The sequence below is a fragment of the Brachyistius frenatus genome, unplaced genomic scaffold (genome assembly GCF_029030835.1).
Source record: "Brachyistius frenatus isolate BFR_SWC_R1_liver_20210118 unplaced genomic scaffold, ASM2903083v1 Contig_331, whole genome shotgun sequence".
Taxonomy (NCBI): domain Eukaryota; kingdom Metazoa; phylum Chordata; class Actinopteri; family Embiotocidae; genus Brachyistius; species Brachyistius frenatus.
In genome coordinates, this window is record NW_027210930.1 from 49,343 (window position 1) to 71,329 (window position 21,987).

A 21,987-nucleotide genomic window follows, 5' to 3' on the forward strand; every position below is an offset into this window, starting at 1 on the left:
GAAATCCCCCCATTTGACTGTTATCCAACTATTGAAAAGGCAGATTAAATCATACATTTATCCCAATTATACGGGATAATAAGGACCTACTAAACCTCTCATTTATGTCCTCATTTATTTCATTATTTCAGTCCAATGTTCATACTCGGCAAACTGCACCTGCCAGTCGTCCATAAGGTTACGTTTATTGTGACCTCTAGGTGGCCGTACTAATTATGACTGGAGAAAAATAAAACAATGCACGTGACCGTAGTGCAAAGAGTGACAAAGTCCACATGGAGAGGAGGTCGGGGTGCGTACGTTTGTTAATAAACATAACCTTCATAACTGGCATCATGTGAGTAACATACGGTACTTATTTTAACCAAAACAATCATCTTTTCCTAAAGTAGTTTTAGCGCCTGAAGCTCGGCAAACGCTGACCGTGTCAACGGTGCGAGGTTTACCACGTGTTTTTTTTTAATAAAGATCCGGTACACCTGTTCGCTGCAATTCATACATTCTGCATGTCATTGTTATCGGTGACGATAAAGCTGACCTGACACTTTCCCCCAGGTCAGCGGTCTCCAACCATTTTTTTTTTTCCCTTCGAGAGCTACTTTGACAAAATGCAAGTGCTACTCGTGTAGCTCTCGGACACTGTCACATTTATTCACATAGCTGAGCTCCACCAAACCAACTGAATAAGCTTGTTTCACGTGAAGAATAACAAATTGATACTCAACGAGCTACTGGTTGGAGACCCTTGCTGTACTACTTTGGCATTCAGAGAAATATTCTTTAAACTGATCGCTTTCCAGCTCATTATTTTGTAAACATCCTGTGTGGGAAAATATTTCTCTTGCATCGGCTCAGCGAGGATGGCCGAGAACTGATCAGATTAGCAGAGACAGCTGTTCCACTGTAATAAACAGGAGAAGATATGGGTGGTTAAAGCAATTATAGCTTCCATGGGTAAACACACCAGGAAAACAGTGACACCTGTTCGTGATGTAAGAAGTGTTAAAAAGCTTTCGGGTCCTAATAATTCCTGGTGAGGAAGTTTCATGCAGCCATTTGAAGACGGAGATGATTTGAACTGTGAACGCATTGACAAGTTTCAGCTGTGAGTTGGAAAAGGGAGAAACTCTGTTTTTCTACTGATGGACTCTTGATGGTTTCGCAGGAGAATGACTCGCTTTAATGTGGCTACTGCTGCGGCCCCCACATTCCCGCGATTGCTGTATTATAATCTGCTAGTTAATCTGTGTTTTTTTGTTGTGGTTCCATGTGTTTCCTAGATGAGCTTTCTCGGGGTCACATCCACGTGCAGAAACGCTGAGTGGTGACCTCAAATGACCGAGCCAGGAATGAAATCGTAAGCAACTCTGAAACTGATTAATCTCAGATACAGCGCAGATGTACCTCTAGGCCCGGCAGGTCCGGCGTCTCCTTTGTCTCCTTGCACACCGTCCAACCCAACAGACCCTTTCATTCCCCGAGGGCCTTGGATGCCTTTTTCCCCAGTAAATCCTAAAACACAAACATGTAAACATGAGGAAAAATCTGCCTGATCACAACATGCTGCAGGATCGGGCTTCAAAGATTATCATAGAAAAAGCCTGAAATAAGTGCATTTGAACAAATATCTTAAACAGACACATCTTTGGATCTTATAATGCTCCCTGTTGTTTGTTATAGCCTTTATTTTCTGAGCAGTTTAAGACTTACCGGATCCTTTAAAGTTTGCAATAGACTTTAGTGTTCCCTAAAAGACAATAGACCCCCACACATGCTGAATAATTTCACTAGTGTACACATTTTCTTTCACTACTGGCAGCCGCAAAAGGAGCGACTGAGTCAGGAACAAACTTGATGACACGCTGAATCTCCAGTGATCGTGTTTCAAAGTTATACTGTGTGTGGAAAAGGGAAAGGAATGGAAGAGCGCATGAGGACATAAAGAGGCTGCACAGAGTCCTACTGGAGGCCAGTGAAGTTTATCAGAGTGAGGCGAGGTGAGCAGCTTCAACACAACACCGTGCAAGATTTCATCGCCAGACTTCAACGTACTCAGTCCCACTTGATCTGATGAGTCATCATGATTTTCATCAGGCTGTAAATAAGCAAGTACTTCACCAAGCCAATGCAGAAGTGCCTTAAAGTGCAATACCACTGAGGGCCACTAGGGGCTGGCTCCAAAAAAAACCTCAGGCTCCAATAGACTTCCATTAAAAAAAAAAGCATCAGCTTCTCATTAAATACAAAGTCAAGAAAATGTTTTCCACAAATCTTTACGGTCTCATTTGCCGAATTCACTCCTTCTGATGAGTGTTCGGGTGGTCCATCTGAAAATAATTCCATCATTAATTAGATATTCGGCCTCAAACAGAGGTACGTTTGCGGGTGTGCAGTCAGGTTGTTGGTGCAGGCTAGTGGGTGTAGTTTCTTCAGGGTCTCAGGTGGATCACCCTCTACTTCCTCCCAGATCATCCAAATATGGTCACTTCTTGCTCCAAGAAAACCCCCAGGATGGCGACCGCCTGAATGCCAGACTCGGGGCACCGCATTTTATCCGAAAAAGTCTTCAATCACCATTTTTACTGGCCCTGTCTGTGCCCTCAGCACTGTGTACTTTACTCTGTGATTCAGCATCCCCAATAGACACACTAATACTACTCTCGTTCCTCCATCTGTGACTCCCTCGACCCTTAAAATCTTTGCTAACACAGAGAAAAACATCAACATCTTTTGTTTTGCTCCTTAAGTTTGTTTACACGGAGCGCACTCGAACGTCTCAAAATGAACGTGGCAACGAGGTCCTGATTGCGGTGAGCGAAGTGTCGCCGAGCACCGATACGCTCTGATTAATGCGACTGCTCGAGAAAAGTGAATGAAATAATTAGAGTGAAGACGTCACAGCCAGAAACACCAAATAAACCGATGACGGATGATGTCATGTAACTCGGCTCGACACAGAAAAGCCGCTGGGAAAAAAACAGAGAACACCGATCAATCACAGTTTGGATCCAGTGCATAAGTGTTCTTTGTGTTCTGCAGGTCAGTCCAACTGGATCGTTCAACGAGTCGGAGAGGATAGAGGATGGATGTGATGACAGATTACTTTTGGCTGCAGTCGAATACATGTGGTGCAGTACGAACACATTGTGTGGGCCGAGCTCTTTTTAAAAAAAAAAAAAATGTATGATCAGAAACAACATTTCTAAAGTTATTAATTAGTAACAATACCATGTTCTGGTATGGAAATACTTCTGGTGCAGATTCACTATAGTTTCACTTTCTACACATCATGATCAAAACTTCCCTCAGTAACTTGACTGCATCTTTTTATTTATTTTATTTATAATGAAGTATCTTATCTATCTCTTCAGCCTTGATTTGAATTAAAATGTCTTTTAGACGTATTTAAATTTGATTATATTTACTTAAAAGAAAATGCCTTATATGTTTGCTTTTCTTTATTAATTTCCTTCCCGCTTTTAATCCATCTAATTTGTTCTCAAATTTATTTGATTTTTTTCTGGTATTCCAACTGTGAGCACTTTGAACTGCAACCAAAAATGTACGAAAAGTGCGATATAAATAAAGTATGATTGATTGAAGTTTAATTATTTAACTGTCCCTTTTGGAGGTGTTTGTGTTGTTTTTTTTAATCAATAATTTAAAGATAAAACAGCTCTAATTAAGTTCAACACAAGCACCGAATCGTACAGAAGCTCGTCACCAATAAGTATGTCAATAAAAATCATACGACGCTGAAGACGGCGGTTTGGTGGTCGGGAGTTGTTTTGTTCAACTAACAAGGAGGCCCTCTATTTTTCCCTGCAGTTAGAAATTATTTCTGTTCACTTTTTCCTGGAACTATACGGCAGCAGGAGAGGGGGGGAGGGGGGGGCTTTCAGCGCGAAGATAATGCTTCTTGGAAACGTTTGTCGGCCGGGGGAATGTGGGATGGATGATGACAGGGGACGACCTGAGGGGTGCTGATTCAAGGGGTACCAAGCCGGACGGGGTGCCGCAACATCTGGATTCACATTGTTGTTATTTGCGTCGTCCAGTGTCTTTTGAAAAATCGTGATTTCAGGGTCTGGAGGTGCTGACTCGGGCCTGAACGGTTTTTAGAGGAATTACCTGCGAGACAAAGACAGATGAGGCGTCCCGCCGGTCCTGTCTGCAGAATAAATCCCCATCCGAAGTCTGGGGCTTTGTTTTCTTAAGTGAATTTATACGACCTATTATTCTCGACGCTCTCTGCATCATTAATGCAAGTGAACGTAATCGCAAAAGCAGAGGCAGCAACACGGGCCAGTCGGTTCTGCATAAAAGGTGTCTAGACTTTAAACCCTAATGACACGTAAACATAAATTCTGGTTTAAGAGAGAGGCTCATAACTCATGAGATTTATTGATCCATTTATGATATTTATTGGTCATATCAAAATTAATGTCAGTCAAATTCCTACCTTTCTTATATGCATAAAAAAAAAAAAGTGTAAATTAAATTAAATTCTACTTGGCAAATACAATGTATGACAAATACTGTGTTGACACTTGAAGTCGTCGGTTTTCACCGTAGGTTTGTTTGAATTTCTCAGACTTTGTTTGGTTTTGGTTGTTATGAAACGGTTGGAAAAAACTCCAAAATGACCAACTATATTAATGATATCTTTTTTTTTTTTTTTTTGGTGCTGTTGAAAGGAAGACCTGGTTAGGACAGCAGGATGAAATCATCAGGGAACTCGTCAATACTGCAGGAGTCGTCAGTGTGACGCCTCTAACTTCTGGTGGATCACAAGAACGGACCATTTTAACATTTAATTATTTGTGCTTCTCAGTTACTTATGAGCGATAGTCAGGTTGAACCCACCTCTTAGGCCGGTCAACCCAGGAACCCCGGGGGGCCCGAGCTGTCCGGTGTCGCCCTTCTCTCCCTTCGGCCCCGGAGGTCCTGCAAAAAAGAAGGAAAGAAATTGGGCGTCAGATGCAAACGATGTAAATAAAGTCACGATTTGTCATTGAAAGAAGTTGTTTACTGCGTGTACATTCTAGTTTTTGGTGTTTTCTTCACTAACGGGAAACATTTTGTGATTCAACAAAGAGTGACGCATGAATCCAGCTTCCCAAATGGCACCCTGCAGTTTTTCCAAATTGAAAAGCGAACGAGGGTTTTCAAACAATTCCTTTGAAAGTCAAAAGGTCGTAGAGATACACAGCTTAATAGGAGCTTAATAGGGATTTACTAGTGGTACTTCTTCTGTGTTGCTGTTTTCCACCTGTTTTTCTTTAAAGTGAAAGAGAAATTTACAGCATGTCAGTGAAAGTGAGCCCGATATTCATATAAAACAATATTAAATTCAGTCAAATCTGCTATAAATCGCCGCACAAATCAAAAGGTGTGCGCTGCGGTTTAGAGGCTCGAGCTCGGCTGGAAATAAATCTTCACTGTTTCCTTCGGAGAAAAAGTATTTTCTCGGGAGGAAACGGTGAGTTTTACGTTTATAGAAGCGGCATCGCGACCCGTTCGGTATGAAAACACAAGTACGAGCGTCTTTATCACTGCAGCACGATGGAGCGTTTATCATCGAGCGCAGGCAGGATATCAGGAGAATTATTATCCCAGAAGGAAACGCATGGTACCGAGCCTTTAATTCCTGCGGTTAATAATTTGATTAATGTCATGAAACTCTGGAGGTTACTGTATTCGTCGTGGATTTTAATCTCACGAGCGCACGCACACACACACACACACACACACACACACACACACACACACACACACACACACACACACACACACACACAGAGCGACAGAGCAGCCAAATAAAGGCCAAACTGGGTCTTACAACTGGTGTAAGGATTCAGTCCAACGGTTTGTTGTACTTGGATTACTCTGCAGAGAGAAAGAGTGAAAAAAAAAAAAAAAAAAATAGTAAGTGAAACAGAGGGAGAGAGAGAGAGAGAGAGAGAGAGGAAGAGGTCTGTCCACAATGGGAACCACATGTTTAACAAGGTGGACCACAACACTGCTTGTGGGAATGCTGGGAAGTTTCAGGACTTGTTATTGTCCAGCGGTCGTGATCCTTGAGCGCTCCTAATTCAAAAGGTTTCACGACGCCGATCTATGGAGATACAGATCGGCCTCCCGCTGCCGCCGCCGCCGCCTCGAGCTGCTTCACAGCTCAACGCACCTAGCCGGTGAAGAGGGCTGCTAAAAGCTCACGAGGGGAGGCTCAGACCCAGCGTGGCCGCTCCGCTTGTTTCCGTCCCAGCGAGGAAAACTCAAGGTGCCGCGATTCGTTCCTTCGTGAGGATTTTTCTCGCTTTTATCTTTCGTGATAATAAACTCGATCTCTTTTAGCAGTTTCACGTCTCGTAGACCAAAAATGATTAATGAGAAGGTTTAATAATTGGCAGCTCGATCTCAAACAAAAATAATCATTAGTCGCAGCCCTCGTTGAGCCTAAATTGGGCGAAGGATTGCATGAAATAAATGTCATTGTGCATGAACGACTCAGTTGGAAAGAAGAGTCCTGTTGAAGGCAGTCAGCCTTCAAAGGTCCTGAACTGTGTCCCAAATCCCCCCTCCCCCCCCGCCCCTCCCCGTTCGTTCCTTTATTACTCCTTCGAGACACTTAATAGTCTGCAGTAAATTAACATTTTGGACAGTTACTAGTCGTCATCATTTGGTCTTGTTATCGTCACCTTTTGAGTGACTGGTCGTTTCAGTCATCCGTAAAACGCTGCACAATGCATTGTGGGATTATTAGCAGAAAAACACACGACAGGAAAAATAATAATGACTTTCAATTCAGACACCCACGCTGCCTTCAAATCATGTCGCGTGAGTCCGTATGAACCTCTCTCCAGGTATTCGCGATCTCGGACCTCGAAATGTCCCGAAAGCTCAGAGTTCACTTGTTGACTTGATTTGTCGTCGGATGACGAACGTGATTTTAGAGTTTTTTTTTTTTTTACTTGTAATTTCGCAAAGTACAAAGGTGCGTCCTGAAACTCGATCAATACCGCTCATACTTTCAGGAGTTTGCTGACATCACCCTGCAGAGGACCTTCGGTATTTCAGTCTTCTGTCTTTGGAGACGACGGTTCACCCTGGTGGTCGTTATGAGCTCGTTTGAGCGGCGTGTCACGTTATTAATCTCCAGGTTCTCTGCGTCACCTTTGCTCTCTCGGCTGTCGGCGCCCCCCCCCCCCCCCCTTCCCGGGATCTGCCCCGTAAAACGTCTGACGGCTCGGCTCAGAGTCGAGTCCGGGCCCCCCCCCCCCCCCCCATCCAACATCCAGCCCGGGTTACGGATCTACAGCAGACTGATGCGACAGCATGAGATAAGGACCGTGTTGTAAAAATTCATCACAATAACAAATGACACGAAAGCGTTTCTGTAATCTGAGGATCCGGGACGCTCTAACAGAGAACACATGGACGCCACCGTGGTCGGACAGATATATGTTCATTTATTATGTTCCTAGTCTAAGGGGACGGGTTCGTCCTTTAAAAGCATCCCGATGGAGGAAGCGCCTCAGATTTTTCAGAATAACACTGCAACACGGAGACATTTATTTAATTATCTGCACTAAAAACTCACTTAATGAAACTGTCTATCTCAAGTCAGGTCAGTTTGAGTTCACGTAACATGTCGCCTACACGTGTTCATACGTGCTTCTTGTTAAAAGCGAATGTGAGGAAATGGAGGGAATTTGGGTTTGGAGAATTTTTTTTTTTTGCATTCAAAATAAATGAAATTAATATTATATATACACATCAATTCTAATAATTCCTACATCTTGTAACTGTATAAAAAACTGAACATATTGAAGAGAACAGTGGCCTGTAAGGACAAAGAACATTCAAGCACAAGCGTAAAGGGAAACACGCTCCAGGCAACATACATGAAAGGTCCTGGAAGTGCTTCAGGGCACTATGGGAAGCAATAGGGTGTATATGGATAAGAGGAAGCATTACATACTCGAAGCTGTTATGATTTTGTTTGTCAGAGAACTGCTATTATGTCATGAAATTTAAGTATTTGCCAAAAAGTGAGACAAAAAAAAATTCCATTTAAATTTCAGATATGTGGCCAGTTTATCCAAATAATGCAGGATAACGTCTGTGAGGAAAACTGGGTTAACTCACCGAGCCTATGTGCTAGTTAACAGAGACATATAAAATATATATATATATATATATATATTTATATTTCATAGATATGTTTTGTCCTTTTAGGCCACCGTATTTTACCTTTAGAGAAGTTTTGGATTGCCTTGTTGTTGAAAGGTGCCTTATAAGGTGAAAGCTGGTGCTGTGTTTACACATTTGCCTCTGAGGGACCAAAACAAAATCTATTGTTATAGGTTCAATTCAAAATTCAAGTTGGGAGTACAAATGATATGAAGGTTTTGAATGAACTTAAAATTGCAAGTAAAATAAACCTTTCTTAAATAAATTCATTCAACGTTCTCATTCAGTGAAACATCTTTACATTTTTTTTAGTTTGTGGAACTGAATATATTAAAGCGAAGTCTGACAAGTAATTCTCTGTTGTCTTTGAAATACCTCATTGGTTTCCCTAAAAACAGTTTAATAAAACCGTTTAATCATCGTCATTGTTGTCACTCCAACTCACTTTTATAAGTAGAGAGAACTCATAAAAGTGCAAACACATTTAAGGGTCCTTTGCTAACTCAAGATTTACAAGGCTGTTGCTGCCTTTCCTTAAAGCTGGAGCAGCTTGTGCGTGTTTACAGTGTGGTCCACGGGGTGTTTTCTTAGTTCCTGACGGTGAACATGTTGGAAACACGAGTTTTATCTCCACGAGAGAACCAAAACATCAGAAAACCAGTGAGTCACTCTGGCACGACTGGGACAATCAACCTACTTCTTGGTGTTCTTAAGTAACGGTGTGTGGCCCTGTTTATGAATGTCAGCAAATATGTACACACACACACACACACACACACACACACACACACACACACACACACACACACACACACGCACACACACACACACACACACACACACAGCTGTCAAATTGAAAGATAGTTGTGAAACCCCAGTTGACGGTATTTGCTTCATGCCAATTGAACACTGGCGAAAAAACATGGTAAAGGAGGAGGAGGAGGGTGGAGAAAAGGAGTCATGAAACAGAGGGAGGAGGAGGAGGAGGAGGAGGAGGAACATGAAAAGAAAAGAGGAGAGAGGAAAGTACCACTCCGCGAGGGCCAAACACTCGCTGTTGCACAGTCATGTTAATCTCATAATATTGTCTTTGCGACGCTCCGTTTGGTTTTCTGACCGTTTGCACTTTGTTAGGTGGAGCGACTCCGTCGGCAAATGAGCTAATTCTTGTTGAAAAAACAAACACGTTCAACACAACCAGATTCAAACAAAAGTTAATCAGAAAATAGGTCTCGATATTATGCGGATGTTACCACGGCGACTGACAGTTTAAAAAAAAAAAAAAAAAAAATCCGATTCAACGCTTTTTCCGAACGACTCGTCTAACTTGTGACTGTTTGACGTCGAGTCACAACATGTTCCTGCAAATGTTCCACAATAAAAGCCTTGTTTGAACAATAAGTGTTTCTGTTCCACTGACGTGGTGAAAATGGCTTTCGATTTGAAACAGGAAAAGGTGAGTATTGTATTAACACGTGACGCGATGACTTTAACAGGGCAAACGGTAGCGGATCAAAACGAGGCGACAAGTTGACTTTGAATGGAAATGTGACAACTCTGACTGTTCGATTTTATCAACATTTTATGTCCTCACTTGAAGAAACAAAAAAGAAGCGGTGGAGCAACGTTCAGGCGGCGTGTGCTCATTACTGCCACCTGTTGATCATTGTGGAGTAGTGCGACACTAATAGCGAGACTGTGTTTTGAGTCCTTGTTTACAACAGACCCACTCGTAAACAAAAAAAAACAAAAAACCTGCTCCATTGCACTCCCACAAGACGTCTTTAAACAAGAAATGAATTTTGAAAGTGCAAGAAAATATTGACGATAGTTTTGTCACCGATAACATCGACCCCTAAAATTGACGGCGCTGCTCTGCAAATAGCAGATGTCTAATTTGTCATGACATATGGGAGTTGTAATCAACATCATCTGATATATTTGGGCCTGAGTTAGGAGCATGTTTCTGTAAATTAAACCATGCGAGATTCTTGCATCACTCATCAAGAAGAAGAAAAAAAAAACACGACGTTTTAAACAGCTTCTCATCTTTCTGTCATTAATGCAACAAGTACCATGTGTGGCATAAAGATCACAGTGAGTTGCAAAAAGGGGCAAAGCGAAGGGAATAAGAAGGAGGCACGAGAAGAGAGAACAGAGGAGGGTAAACATGGATAGAGATGTAAAACTTTTTCTTGGCCAAGGTGACTGAGAGCTAACAACAAACAAATGGGCCGCGGAGCTAAAACTAATGACAGAGCCGAGCGGTTGAGCTTTTCGTCCTGGACTCGGCGGCTAAATTTAACCCACAATTGTTTCCAGGCGGGAGAGAAACGGCGTCCCACCCACATGTGAAGCAGACGCTATGGATCGGGTGGGGGATTTGGGTGGTGGTGGGGGGGGGGGGGGGTCCCGTACAGTTTCAGTTGCAATCAATCAGCTTTGGGCCGCGTCCCCCCCCCCCTTGCCAGCAACATTACATCACGGCATACCTATTCTGATTTCGGAGCGAGCCAGAGGAGTCGTTTGGTGCCGCTGGCAGGCGAGAGTCGTACCACGTCGGGACTAATCAGGTCCGAGCGGTTCGGAGGGAGAACACTCGGAGTCGCTCCACGGTGTAAAAAAATAAATAAAATAAATAATTCAAAATAAAATCACATTTGCATCAGTCAGTCACACTTGCAAACATGTCCGGGCTCAGATGAGCTGCCGTACGAGAGGACCGAGGTTCCACCCGGAGGGATTCATTATGCTGACGGATAAAGTTCTCGTGTTCTGCTTCTTGTGTTTTTCACGTTTCCTCACTCTCTTCTGCGGTTTTGAGCTTGTCGATGTGAAAGACGTGTGCATGTTTCGCTGTAAATTTCACATTATACTGTGCGCACAGTGTCGCGCAAAGGATTCGGGTGTGTTTGGGGCTACGCGGGCTCAGACTGCCGGCCCAAATCCGATTTCTGTCACATCTGGAAATGATTTTTGAAAGTCTGAACGCGTAGATTTTCGCGCTGTAGAGGGGACAACGATAACAACAACTCCACGGACAGAAGTCGAAATAATAAATGCCGGCAGCTTCCGCGGTTGGGAAGCCGCGTCACCAGCGTAGCTGCGGGTACCTCGTTACCACAGCAACCGATGTAGAAAGGTTGGTGATCAGATCTGTTGCAAATAACAGTACGGAGATTTAGGAGGCCAAAAACCTCGAGTCCAAAACAATGATCTTAAATACTTTCAGATATTTAAATTAAAAACCTGCCAGTCCATTTGATTGATTGATTTCTGCACTCTGACTGGATTTCTTTTTTTTTTTTTTTTTTTTTTTTGTCTTTATTTCATAATAAGACCAGATCCATCCATGTCTCTTTGCTGACCTTCCAGTATGGTGAGGTTCTTCAGGGTCATGGACTGCTCCCAGTCCTTCAGACGGAGGTCCTCCGTGATGGTGTTCAGGATCTCCATCTCGTTCCTCAGCTGGGCCTCGGTGTGGACGTGGGTCACCCACAAACTGCTGGTGTCGTCCGTTATGTTGCTGATCTGGATCTGAGCGGGACGAGTACGGACAGCAGCACCGTTACGACTCCACAAGTTTTTCTATCGCGCAGGACGTCTCTAGCGTAACCGAACCTCTAACCTGCAGGTCTTGTATCTTCAAGCGGTGGACAACGATGTCGTTGCTGAAGGTGTGATTGACGGCTCCCACCGTCCAGTTCACCTCGTCGAGTTTCTCTTGCAGCCCGCTCACCTGCCCCGTGGTTTCCCTGCAATTAATCAGAAACACACGTTTTATTCTTCACCTCGTTAAACGCATTCAACTTTCCACGGGCTGTGATATAACGGCGTACCTGAGCAGCATGTAGTGGTCGCGGAGCCACGTGGAGGTGCGGGTCACCTCCGCGGTCAGGCCCGTCAGGTTCCTGCCGGCGGAGTTGCTCAGCGAGGACAAGCGGTCGTCCAGCTGCACCAGGTAGCCCTCCGACTGGAGGGAGTGAGCCTGGATGCTCCGCAGCTCCACCTGCAGGCCCTGCGAGGAAGAGGAGTCAACGAGGACAGTGCGAGATTCGTCGGTGGGAATTTGAAGCCGCGGCTCAGGGTGGCGGTTATGTACCAGTGAGACGCGAAGCTGATCAAAAACGCCCAGTTTGAGGAAAACGTCAGTGTTAAAGGATCAATGAGATGCCGAAATACACCACATTGGTTTGAGATACTCAGAGACACACTGATCGAGAAGTAAACAGTAGAAATACAGCGTTTATAAAGTATTCTACCTGGAACGACGTCCCGACAGCAAAAGTCGACTGATGTTAAACCTTTTTTTTTTTTTTTTTTTTGCTGGATTAATCAGTGAAGCGACCTCCCAGTAAGGAACACCATCGCCTTCATTAAAGCAGAGGAAAAGCCCCGACGGCAGCTCAGCAGACTCCTCGCAACGCCGCACGACCGGCGGCTGAGGGTCGACTTAGGAAGGCGGTTCAAATTCTCAGAGGACATCGAAATGCATCAAAACAAGTGGCTTCACTGGAAACTCTCTGTCTAGAAGAGGGCCGAGTTTACACTCCGTTAACTTTGAAAAAATGTTGACGAAAAAGCTCATTCGTCGTCGGCCAATAGTCGCCAGCGGGTTCATTGACTACATTTCGGCCAACGCGTCCTCCTTCTTGCGCCCTTGAAATAAGTGTTTACCAGCACGCAACCCCGAAGCGCTCTCAAACACGACTAATCAAAACATACTCGGACCGCAAACTGAAACCAGAAAGCCTCCAGCGCCAACAACGTAGCCCGCCGGCCAAAGATTCTGTGTTTAATAGCAAGATACTGGTTTATAGAGTTTAGCTGCGGATCAAGCGGGGTGATTGATGGTGTTCTTCAACACAAGCTGGGGACTGATCCAGGGTCTGTGTCTGCTGGTCAAGCGTCCATGTTGCACCACCTCGGTGTGTCGTTTTTCAGGCGGACACTTCAAATCAACGAGAGTTGTGTTTTTGCTACAAAACTAACAAATTACTGAAACATCCCTCTTTAAACCTTTAATAAGCTCTAATAAATAACCAAGTAATTATTATTGTGTTTTAATAGAGTACCAACAGGGTTTTAAACACATCACTCACACTTCCAGAGTTTAGTCAGTTTTATTATCTGTTGACTGTTTTGAGGAGTTATTTTTGTCATAAATTTGGCTTTGTGAATGTTTTAAAAGCATTTACAGCCACGACGCCAGACTCTTACTTTTTTCTTTCAGCGATAATCCCTTGATTATCACAATAGTTTGTTTTTAATTTCTTTAGTTTACTTTATTTATTACTTTATGTTTTACATCATGCTGCAAACCCAGCAGCAGATCACATTTTTTTTTTATTACAGCCACAATCACCCAAAACCTCCCAGCCACACATTAAAAGGGAATTAAAAAGAACATAACACAGACATGTTTTTTTTTTTTTAATTTTAAAAGATTTTAAACCATGTTTTGTACCTTGATGAGGATCTCCAGCCTCTGCAGCCAATCGCTGTGGTTCTGGAAGAGGTTCTCCAGCTTCCAGATGTTCTCCAGCAGGTCGGCCTGAGTGGACGCCTCGCCCAGATTCTGCTGGAGCATCTGCGAGCGCTCCGACATCCGGGTCACGTTCTCCATCAGCACCTCCTGCCGCTGCGAGGACACCTGGGAGCGGGAGACTGGGAAGGGGGAAAAAAAAAAAAGAGGTGAGGAGAAGAGAGTGAGAGATTTGCTCCGGGTGTTGATTCAACGATCCCTCGGCTGCGGCGAAAAGTCCCCAAAATCCAGTTTCATTCGCTATCAATCACTACCGTCACCGTGGAGACGGCCAGCACCGTAACGCAGAGCAGATGTGGATTCAGACGTCGCTTCTTGCTGGACGTATTGTTGTGTTTGATCAAGACCTAAATATTTTCACGGGTTTTCCTAAAATTGGCGGCGCTGTGCAGCTTTCCCGAGCCGTAACGTCACGTGGTGGAAACTCTCGTCTTCATATTGACTGATGTTGAAGTTGGCCTCAGCGTGCAGATATTCATCCAATGCTTGCAGGAGAGAGACTTTTAAAAAGATATGACGTATGACTTTCCATTGATATAAAATATCTTTACTATCTCTCTCTGCAGCGCCCCCTGGTGTTTGGAGGCCAGCGACAAAAAACAAGTTGCTCATTAACAACACTTATGTTTGTATCATACAAATGCAGCTCTCAGAATCATCAGCAATGTGTTAACTATTAAACTATTTGAAATTTGAAGTTTACGAGTGCAGTTTTTTTTGGTTTGGTAATTTATACAAATATTTTCCAAAACTCCCCTTTAATTTCATTAAAAACAGATGATAAACTTTAAGATGAATGCATTGGAACTTTTTGTAGAGTTTATAGTTGTTTCCCATTTCAGATGTCTATGATGTTTTTAGCAAGTTCAGCAAAAACTAATTTCACATCCAAAATCCTTTGATTGTTTTAATGTAATAGCCACTGGAGGCCCAAAGAGGCACGATCACCCAAATTCTTACAAAAAATGTTGAGTTTTATGTTGTGATCTTTTGGAGGGGGCTTTATCCATCGACTAAACTCCAACTTCAACACACGGCAAAAGTGAACCTAATAACTCCGGGACTAATACAGGGACCTTTTTTTTTTTTTATTCTGCAGCAACGGTACTTCAACTTTTATACTTGGATTACATTTCACCGATGATGCTTCTGTACTTACATACTTGCATTTTTGTTCTTCTCCATTAAAGCCACAATTCTTGTTGTTTCCAATTCTTAAATATTCATCATTTATTCCTAAATATGAACTTGAGAAATATCTGTGTTTTTTTTTTCTTTGCAGTTAACAAACTGCAGACGAACCCCTCTCGTCTTGAGTTTGGCTGCTCGGCATAAAGGACACTTTATTTTTTTCCCTTTTTCTCCGTTCTCCACCGTGTCTAATGAGAAAAAGCTCCTCGGTTTTTATGTTATGTTGAAAGCACGCTGCATGGTAACGGCTCCATAGCCCGGGAGATATTTTGAAACCAAATCCTCAGCGTAGCGCCATGACGACATCCCCTCTGAAGGACCAGCGGGTGAAAGAAAACCTCATATGGAGAAACAAGGAATTATTTGGGAAATGGGAGGAAGCAGATAATTCCCTTTGCACATGTTCCTCGACACGCTGATGCCGCTAACAGCCCGATATCACACACACACACTCTGCATGTTACAGTTTCCACGTAAGTAAGAGTGATAAAAGTGTGTTTCTTCGCTCTCTCTGTGTGTGTGTGTGTGTGTGTGTGTGTGTGTGTGTGTGTGTGTGTGTGTGTGTGTGTGTGTGTGTGTGTGTGTGTGTGTGTGTGTGTGTGGCTTCCTGTGCCAGCATCCAGGCCAAGAAACGTCAGCGTGACCTCAGAAAAAAGAGCTACGAAGCCGCAACGCTGCAAACAAACCATCGAAATTCCTGCTCATTATATGTGTTAGGTTTATTCCTAATGACCTGAAAAAGTAAATAATGTGAAAGCTCTCCTCTGCACGGGGCGCTTAATAGCTAAATGATGATCTGTCAGCTGCAGCGGCTTTTTTTGATTTATTATTATTTCCAGAGGAACACGCACAAAAAGATAAGATCAGATCAGATCCTGAGGAGTTTATTCGCAAGGCTGCTACATGAGACGGAAGAAGACGAGCAAGAACAAAGAGATGATGAAGGATAAGAAGAGGAAGCTGAGGGAAAATAGAACTAATGCGGTGCACGGTGCATTTTTTTTATTATATTAATTTATTTAACATTTGCAGTTTTTATACTGTAGGTACAACATTAGATAACAAAGATACAGAAAATGTTCTTTTTAAAAAAAAAAAAATTTTAAATTTTTTTTTTACTATAAATAAACCATTTTAATTACAGGACAATGTCCCAGTAATGAGCTTTATTTATTTATTTATTTTATAGCTTTTTTTCTTCAGTGTAGCAGACTTCAGTCACGGCCAACAGTCCACTATTTTTTAATATAGAAATCTGCAACCGCAGCCGCTCTAGATGTCTGGAAATATTTCCAAAACTATTAGAACGATGTCAAAATACAGATGTGCTTGTGTGTCCTTTGAAACCAGTGTCATTGACTTCCTGCTGTATTAAGTTAGAGCAACTACATGTCTAATCCAGATGATAATATATTTAATTTATATTGTTTTTACAAAACGTTATGGATCGTTTCACCTCTTGAACAACGTTTAAACGACCGAAATAGACATTTGCTTGGTATAAATGTTTGAGGAGGCAGGTGAAGTGTCCTTCAGTTGTAAATCAAAATCAAGGAGCTTTATGGTTTTTATCCTTGATACAGAATTTCCTGGATCCCAAAAGACAAAAAACAAACACGCAGGAATTTTTGAGTACAGAAATGATGAATAACCTGCAGTTGAACATCTCTTTCAGTGATTAACCTTCAATCTTTAAGGTCACATTTTGCGAGACGGCAGGCGAGGACGGTGAGAAATAGCCTGAAAGATGAGACGTACACGCCTGACAAATCCATTTCAAACCTCTCAACGCTCGGCTCGGGAGGATGGGAAAGTCATCGTGTGTCTTTTCCATCCACGTCCTATTATTCGTTGTGTATTTCGCACACGCACACACACACACACACACACACACACACACACACACACACACACACACACACACACACACACACACACACACACACACACACACACACACACACACAGAGTGGCATGGCAACAACACTCAGAAGAAGATTAGTTCCAAATTCACAGCTTCGTGGTCTTTAAATGGTCCTGCGGAGACACGGAGGAGGAGGACACTTTATCCATCCATGTATCAGTTGCTGGGCGAGCGGGCCAGCTCAACAGCTGGGCTTCAGTGTGCAATGTGAACGGATCCCACGTTATTGGTCTATGTAAGTGAGCACTTGACCCGCGGTGTCGTCCGTTGGGAACATTTCACTCAACGAGCGTCGCGGGACTGTGTGAAAGCCGAACACGTGAGAGTCATTATTTGACAAATTCTAAACAACCATTCTGGGAGTACAGATGTTATAATAGTAACCAACGGAGGTTGTGGATGTATTGTGAACCAGTGACCGACTGAAATAGAGACTTAAAACGCCCCTAAAAATCTGCTTTGAGCTGATTCACCTTTGACCTTACTGCAGTGATGTACAGGTGAACTCCAGGACACCGTGACATCACTGGTGGGTGTGGGTACGGACCTTGAAAACATCTTGAAAACTGGATGTGTAAAGAGGACCAAGCGGCGACCAACAGTGACGTCACCCGTTGGATTTTGACCGGCCGTCATGAAGCCTCGAGTTCGGATTTTGACCGGTGCGCCGTCTTGCTAGTTTGGTGGTTTGGAGCCACCAATGACCATATTTGGACAACCTGTGGGTGGGGCGGTATTGGAAACCTGACTAAACTACATCCCGCCCAGCGATAGCCGTAACCTGACTACACCACAGGCCTGTCAATCAAACAGACACACACGCCCCCATTTTATTTACTTCGAATATTATGAGACTATATGAATGGGAGTCTGTGGAGGCTTTTTGGAGGCGACCTCTAGTGGAACTCGGTGGTATTGCAGCTTAAGGCACTTCAGCATCTGCCTCCTTTTAAAGACCCAGAAGCTACGTCCGCTTTTATATACAGTCTGTGATTAAGATCACAATAACACCAAAGTTGATATGTATACAGTATGAATGCAACTATAAATGGAATTACTGCCTCGTGGTTCAAGTTGCAGTGCGTGCGTGTGCGTTTCCTGCCTGGATTTGTACTTCAACTTCAACCTGAATCTCATTTACATATTATGACTTCGACCCTCGAACCAAATCCTTCCGCAGAAAAAGGCTTCTGGAAATTAGCTAAAAAGGTTTGATTCCTCCCACAATGTCATGCATACACGAACCTCCTCATCTCCACACACACACACACACACACACACACACACACACACACACACACACACACACACACACACACACACACACACACACACACACACACACACACACACACACACACACACAAAGGCTGGCTGGACAGTCTCAATCAGGACAAGGAGGGGAGACAGAGGGAGGTCCATCGGAGCTGCATTCCTCTGAGGGTGAAGCCAAAGACAACATGGTGCCTTCGGTTATCTCTTGATCTGCTGCCAATGCCAATGCCTGTGTGTGTGTGTGTGTGTGTGTGTGTGTGTGTGTGTGTGTGTGTGTGTGTGTGTGTGTGTGTGTGTGTGTGTGTGTGTGTGTGTGTGTGTGTGTGTGTGTGTACTTCTATTTCTTACGTTGTGTGGACTTGCCCCCCTTTTGGTGGACAAAATGCAGGTCTCTATAACATTAGGGTAAAGGTTGGGATCAGGCTTTAATGGATTACGGTTTTAGATAAGTGCAGGAAATGAATGCAAGTCAATGTAATGTCGTTTAAAAATGATGTAAACACGACTGTGCGTGTGTGTGAATATAGATGTGTTTGAGTTTTAGGACTTTGGGACAGACAGTTATGATGATTCAGGAGTTTGTACCTTTTTAAATGGTGCTCGTGCTGTAATTAAAGGGTCGTTACACAAAAAATGTCGCTGCACAAAGGTACTTGCGGCTGCAGCAATATAATGACAATACATACACACACCAAAGACCACCTAAAAGTGTCAGGACTACACTGGAAACCACAGCTGCTCTGATTGGTCGGCTGCTCTGTGTGTGGGAGCCTTTGAGTTTGTATATTCGGTTTTCAGTCCTTACCACTTACTTTTTTGCTCACAAAAGGAATGATAAGAACGTAAACACGATTACTTTGACAACATGCGACCATATATTCATCTTTCAGTAAACAATAAAGCAACTCCTACACTGTGTAATTTATGATGTAAAACTTCAAATGAAGAAGGACAAGTTGGAAAAAGACATCATTTGTTCCCAAGTCTTTGATCACCAGACCTCCATGAAGGAGTCAGACATGGCTGATAGTCCCCACCCTCCCCCTCTGATGTTGACCTTCATACCTCCGCACAGACATTTATCTTAAAGGAAACAAATGTGATCAGTGACTGACACGGCGATGGTGTTGACTTGAATTGAACCAGAACATTTAGTTGGATTCACATCAGGATCCACCAGTTTTCCAACCCAAACACAGCGACAGTCAAAAATAAAATAAAATAGAAAAAGGCCGAACAAGCAACTCTCGTATGTTGAGTCTGGTCTGCGGAGTACCTGGAACGACCCTGAAGAACAAGGAGTCGGGTGTCGAAGCTCGAACTAGAGGCCGGAGAATCAGAGCTTTTTTTTTGGATCTCATCGGGTAATTACAGTAAGAACATGGTAATGCTGCGGATTATAACAGAGACGAAGAAGAAAAAAGATTAAACACTTGAAAGCAAGCAAAAATATGTCTTGTTATGAGTGTAATCCGGCAATTATATTGCACCTCAACTTAATTGGAAAATTGTTTTCTTTGTGGAGAAACCACATTTTTTAAAGAGACAGGGTTGGATGAAGGAAAGCTCCAATTAGTTGCAGGTTTGTAAAAGGAAGTCTCTCAAAAGATATGGATTGTCCTTTGTTTGCCTAAATGATCTTATTGTTTTGCTGGTCTGATTGGACCAGGCGACAATATTTAAACTTTTCTTGGTCCCACAAACTAAAATAGATCAACCTTGAATCTGCTTTTAGGGGTTTTGTTTTAATCAGGTATAGTTTTTAAGTGTTCCTAAAACCATGCACGATTAACCAACCTTTTTTAGTGTTTATTTCTAAATAAGACTGCTGTTACACTTAGAAAATATGTGAACTTATTTCCAAAATGTATTTTTTGTACCTACATTTAGCCTCAGGAACATCCATCTCATAGAGGGGCTCCACTTTCTTTGGTACCACTTTTCAATGTCAATGTAAGTAGAGGCTACTAAAACAAAAAAAAACTGTGGGTGATAAAGACGTTCTGAAACATATTCGGATTCACAATCCATAAATATACAAGAAAAATGCATTGCTTCTACACGAGACTAAATCTTTGTTCAGCAGTGTTTTTTGTTAACTTTTGTCAGATATATGTTTTTTGGCAAATGAGGGGAAAACAGTAAGAATGTGGAATGTAATGCAGATTCAACCTTTATTAATATAGTTTCTCAGTGGACTCGGTTTGTCTCAAAACATCTAAACTAAACAGCTGAAATAACCTCAACATTCTCCGACTGTGGAATGTAATTCGAAAAATACAAAATAAAATTCAGCTCCATGATTGACCAACCAGAGAGGAAAGTGATCTGACCTGTGAGGATGATGAGAAAAATAGCAACCTCGAGAAACAATAAAACAGCTGGTTCTCAGCTGAAAATAGACAACTTTCCATATGTGTCTGAAACGGTGTCACTTTTTTTTTTAATATCCTTCTAATAATACAAACTCACTGCGTTTTATATGTGTTAGAAACCGAGAGAGTCCAGTCACCTTCGACCAGACCGAAAACTGACCAGCAGCCTACTGGACTTTGAGGGGATGCCAGCAGCAGGAAGAACGGAAGGAAAGAAAGAAGAAAGAGTCTTTTTGTGACCTGCAGACCTGAAAGCCTTCCAGCAGTGAATGAGAATGAAATTACAGGATTTTAAAATGTGAAAGCGAACAACCTGCTTTCTTTGACTTGACATCAAAAAGACAGACATTACTTTATTTCAAATGGATGCCTAAGAAAAGGTGGGATTCATATCCGGTGTAAAGCTCAGTTACCACCGACTGCCATCAAGATGAAATGTGAGAGAGATAAACATTAAACTGGAGGTTTTTCGCAGCCGTGAACGAGAATGTGAAAAGCAAAAGGAAAAACAGAAATGAGAACGGAGAAACAAGGCCTGACCAGGTCTGAAATCAATATCGCAATATTATTGAGGACATTTTCAACTTTATTTATATATATATATATATATTATGGCAAATGTGGTATATTACACATAACATTTAAAAAAAAAAAAAAAAAAAGTTAAATACAATCTGTTTTGCAGTGCATCAGAAAAAAAAAAGATTTTTAGCTCCATTTTTGGTCTCCTCCATCTCCAGAAGATCTCTTTAGCTCCTAAATGCTCCACTATGTTAACCAGCTAGTTGCTAACCATGTTTGTCTGCAGTTTGGTGCTGAGCAACAGTGATGGTATGAAACCGAGTGCATATTCTTGAAATAGTTGTACTATACTTAAGTAGTTTTTGGTTTTTTTGCTAGTTTATACTTCTGTAATTCAGAAGGTTTTGCCATTTATTTGCCAACCTTAGTTACTTTAAATGTGAAGATTTTACTTACAAAACACATGAAGAGTTTATATAACATGATTCTTTGCTATAAATCATAAATTAAGTTGCAGAAATTCTCTAAATTTCATTACTCCAGCTGCTCAGATGTGAGAATGTGCTGCCTTTCCTTTTAGGGAGTTTTAATTCATTGTTATTGATGTTGAGGTTCAGACTTGGTTAATAACATAACAAACATTATGATGGTGCCAATTTGGGCTCTGGGGAATTTCGATGACATTTCTCATTATGAAAATAATCATTAATCAGATGCAAAAAATAGTTGAAAATTAGCTCCGCCTAAACCACACATTAATAAATCATTAATGGTAATCAGCTGCAGCTGGAAACAGCACTGATGAAACAAAAACAATAAAGTGTGGTGACCTGATTCATAGTTAATAAAAAATACTGATGATAGCAGCTTTAACTAATACCTGAGCCAAACAATGCAACACACCTGACCATTTCAGAAATTCATATCAGAATGAACTGGCAACTGTCAGAAAACATCCC

At 42.4% G+C, this 21,987-nt stretch overlaps 1 protein-coding gene across 1 annotated transcript in view; it reads right to left on the reverse strand.

Annotated features, from left to right (window-relative positions):
- Positions 1–21,987, reverse strand: part of scara5 (scavenger receptor class A, member 5 (putative)) — a 64,840-nt gene that overhangs the window by 21,227 nt on the left and 21,626 nt on the right. Inside the window, exons 3-8 of the mRNA XM_069723487.1 lie at positions 13,664–13,863; positions 12,036–12,214; positions 11,825–11,951; positions 11,565–11,733; positions 4,867–4,947; positions 1,405–1,512 (exon numbers count right to left, since the gene is read on the reverse strand). Of these exons, the coding sequence (XP_069579588.1) occupies positions 1,405–1,512; positions 4,867–4,947; positions 11,565–11,733; positions 11,825–11,951; positions 12,036–12,214; positions 13,664–13,863 (864 nt within the window). The remainder of the gene's footprint in view (positions 1–1,404; positions 1,513–4,866; positions 4,948–11,564; positions 11,734–11,824; positions 11,952–12,035; positions 12,215–13,663; positions 13,864–21,987) is intronic.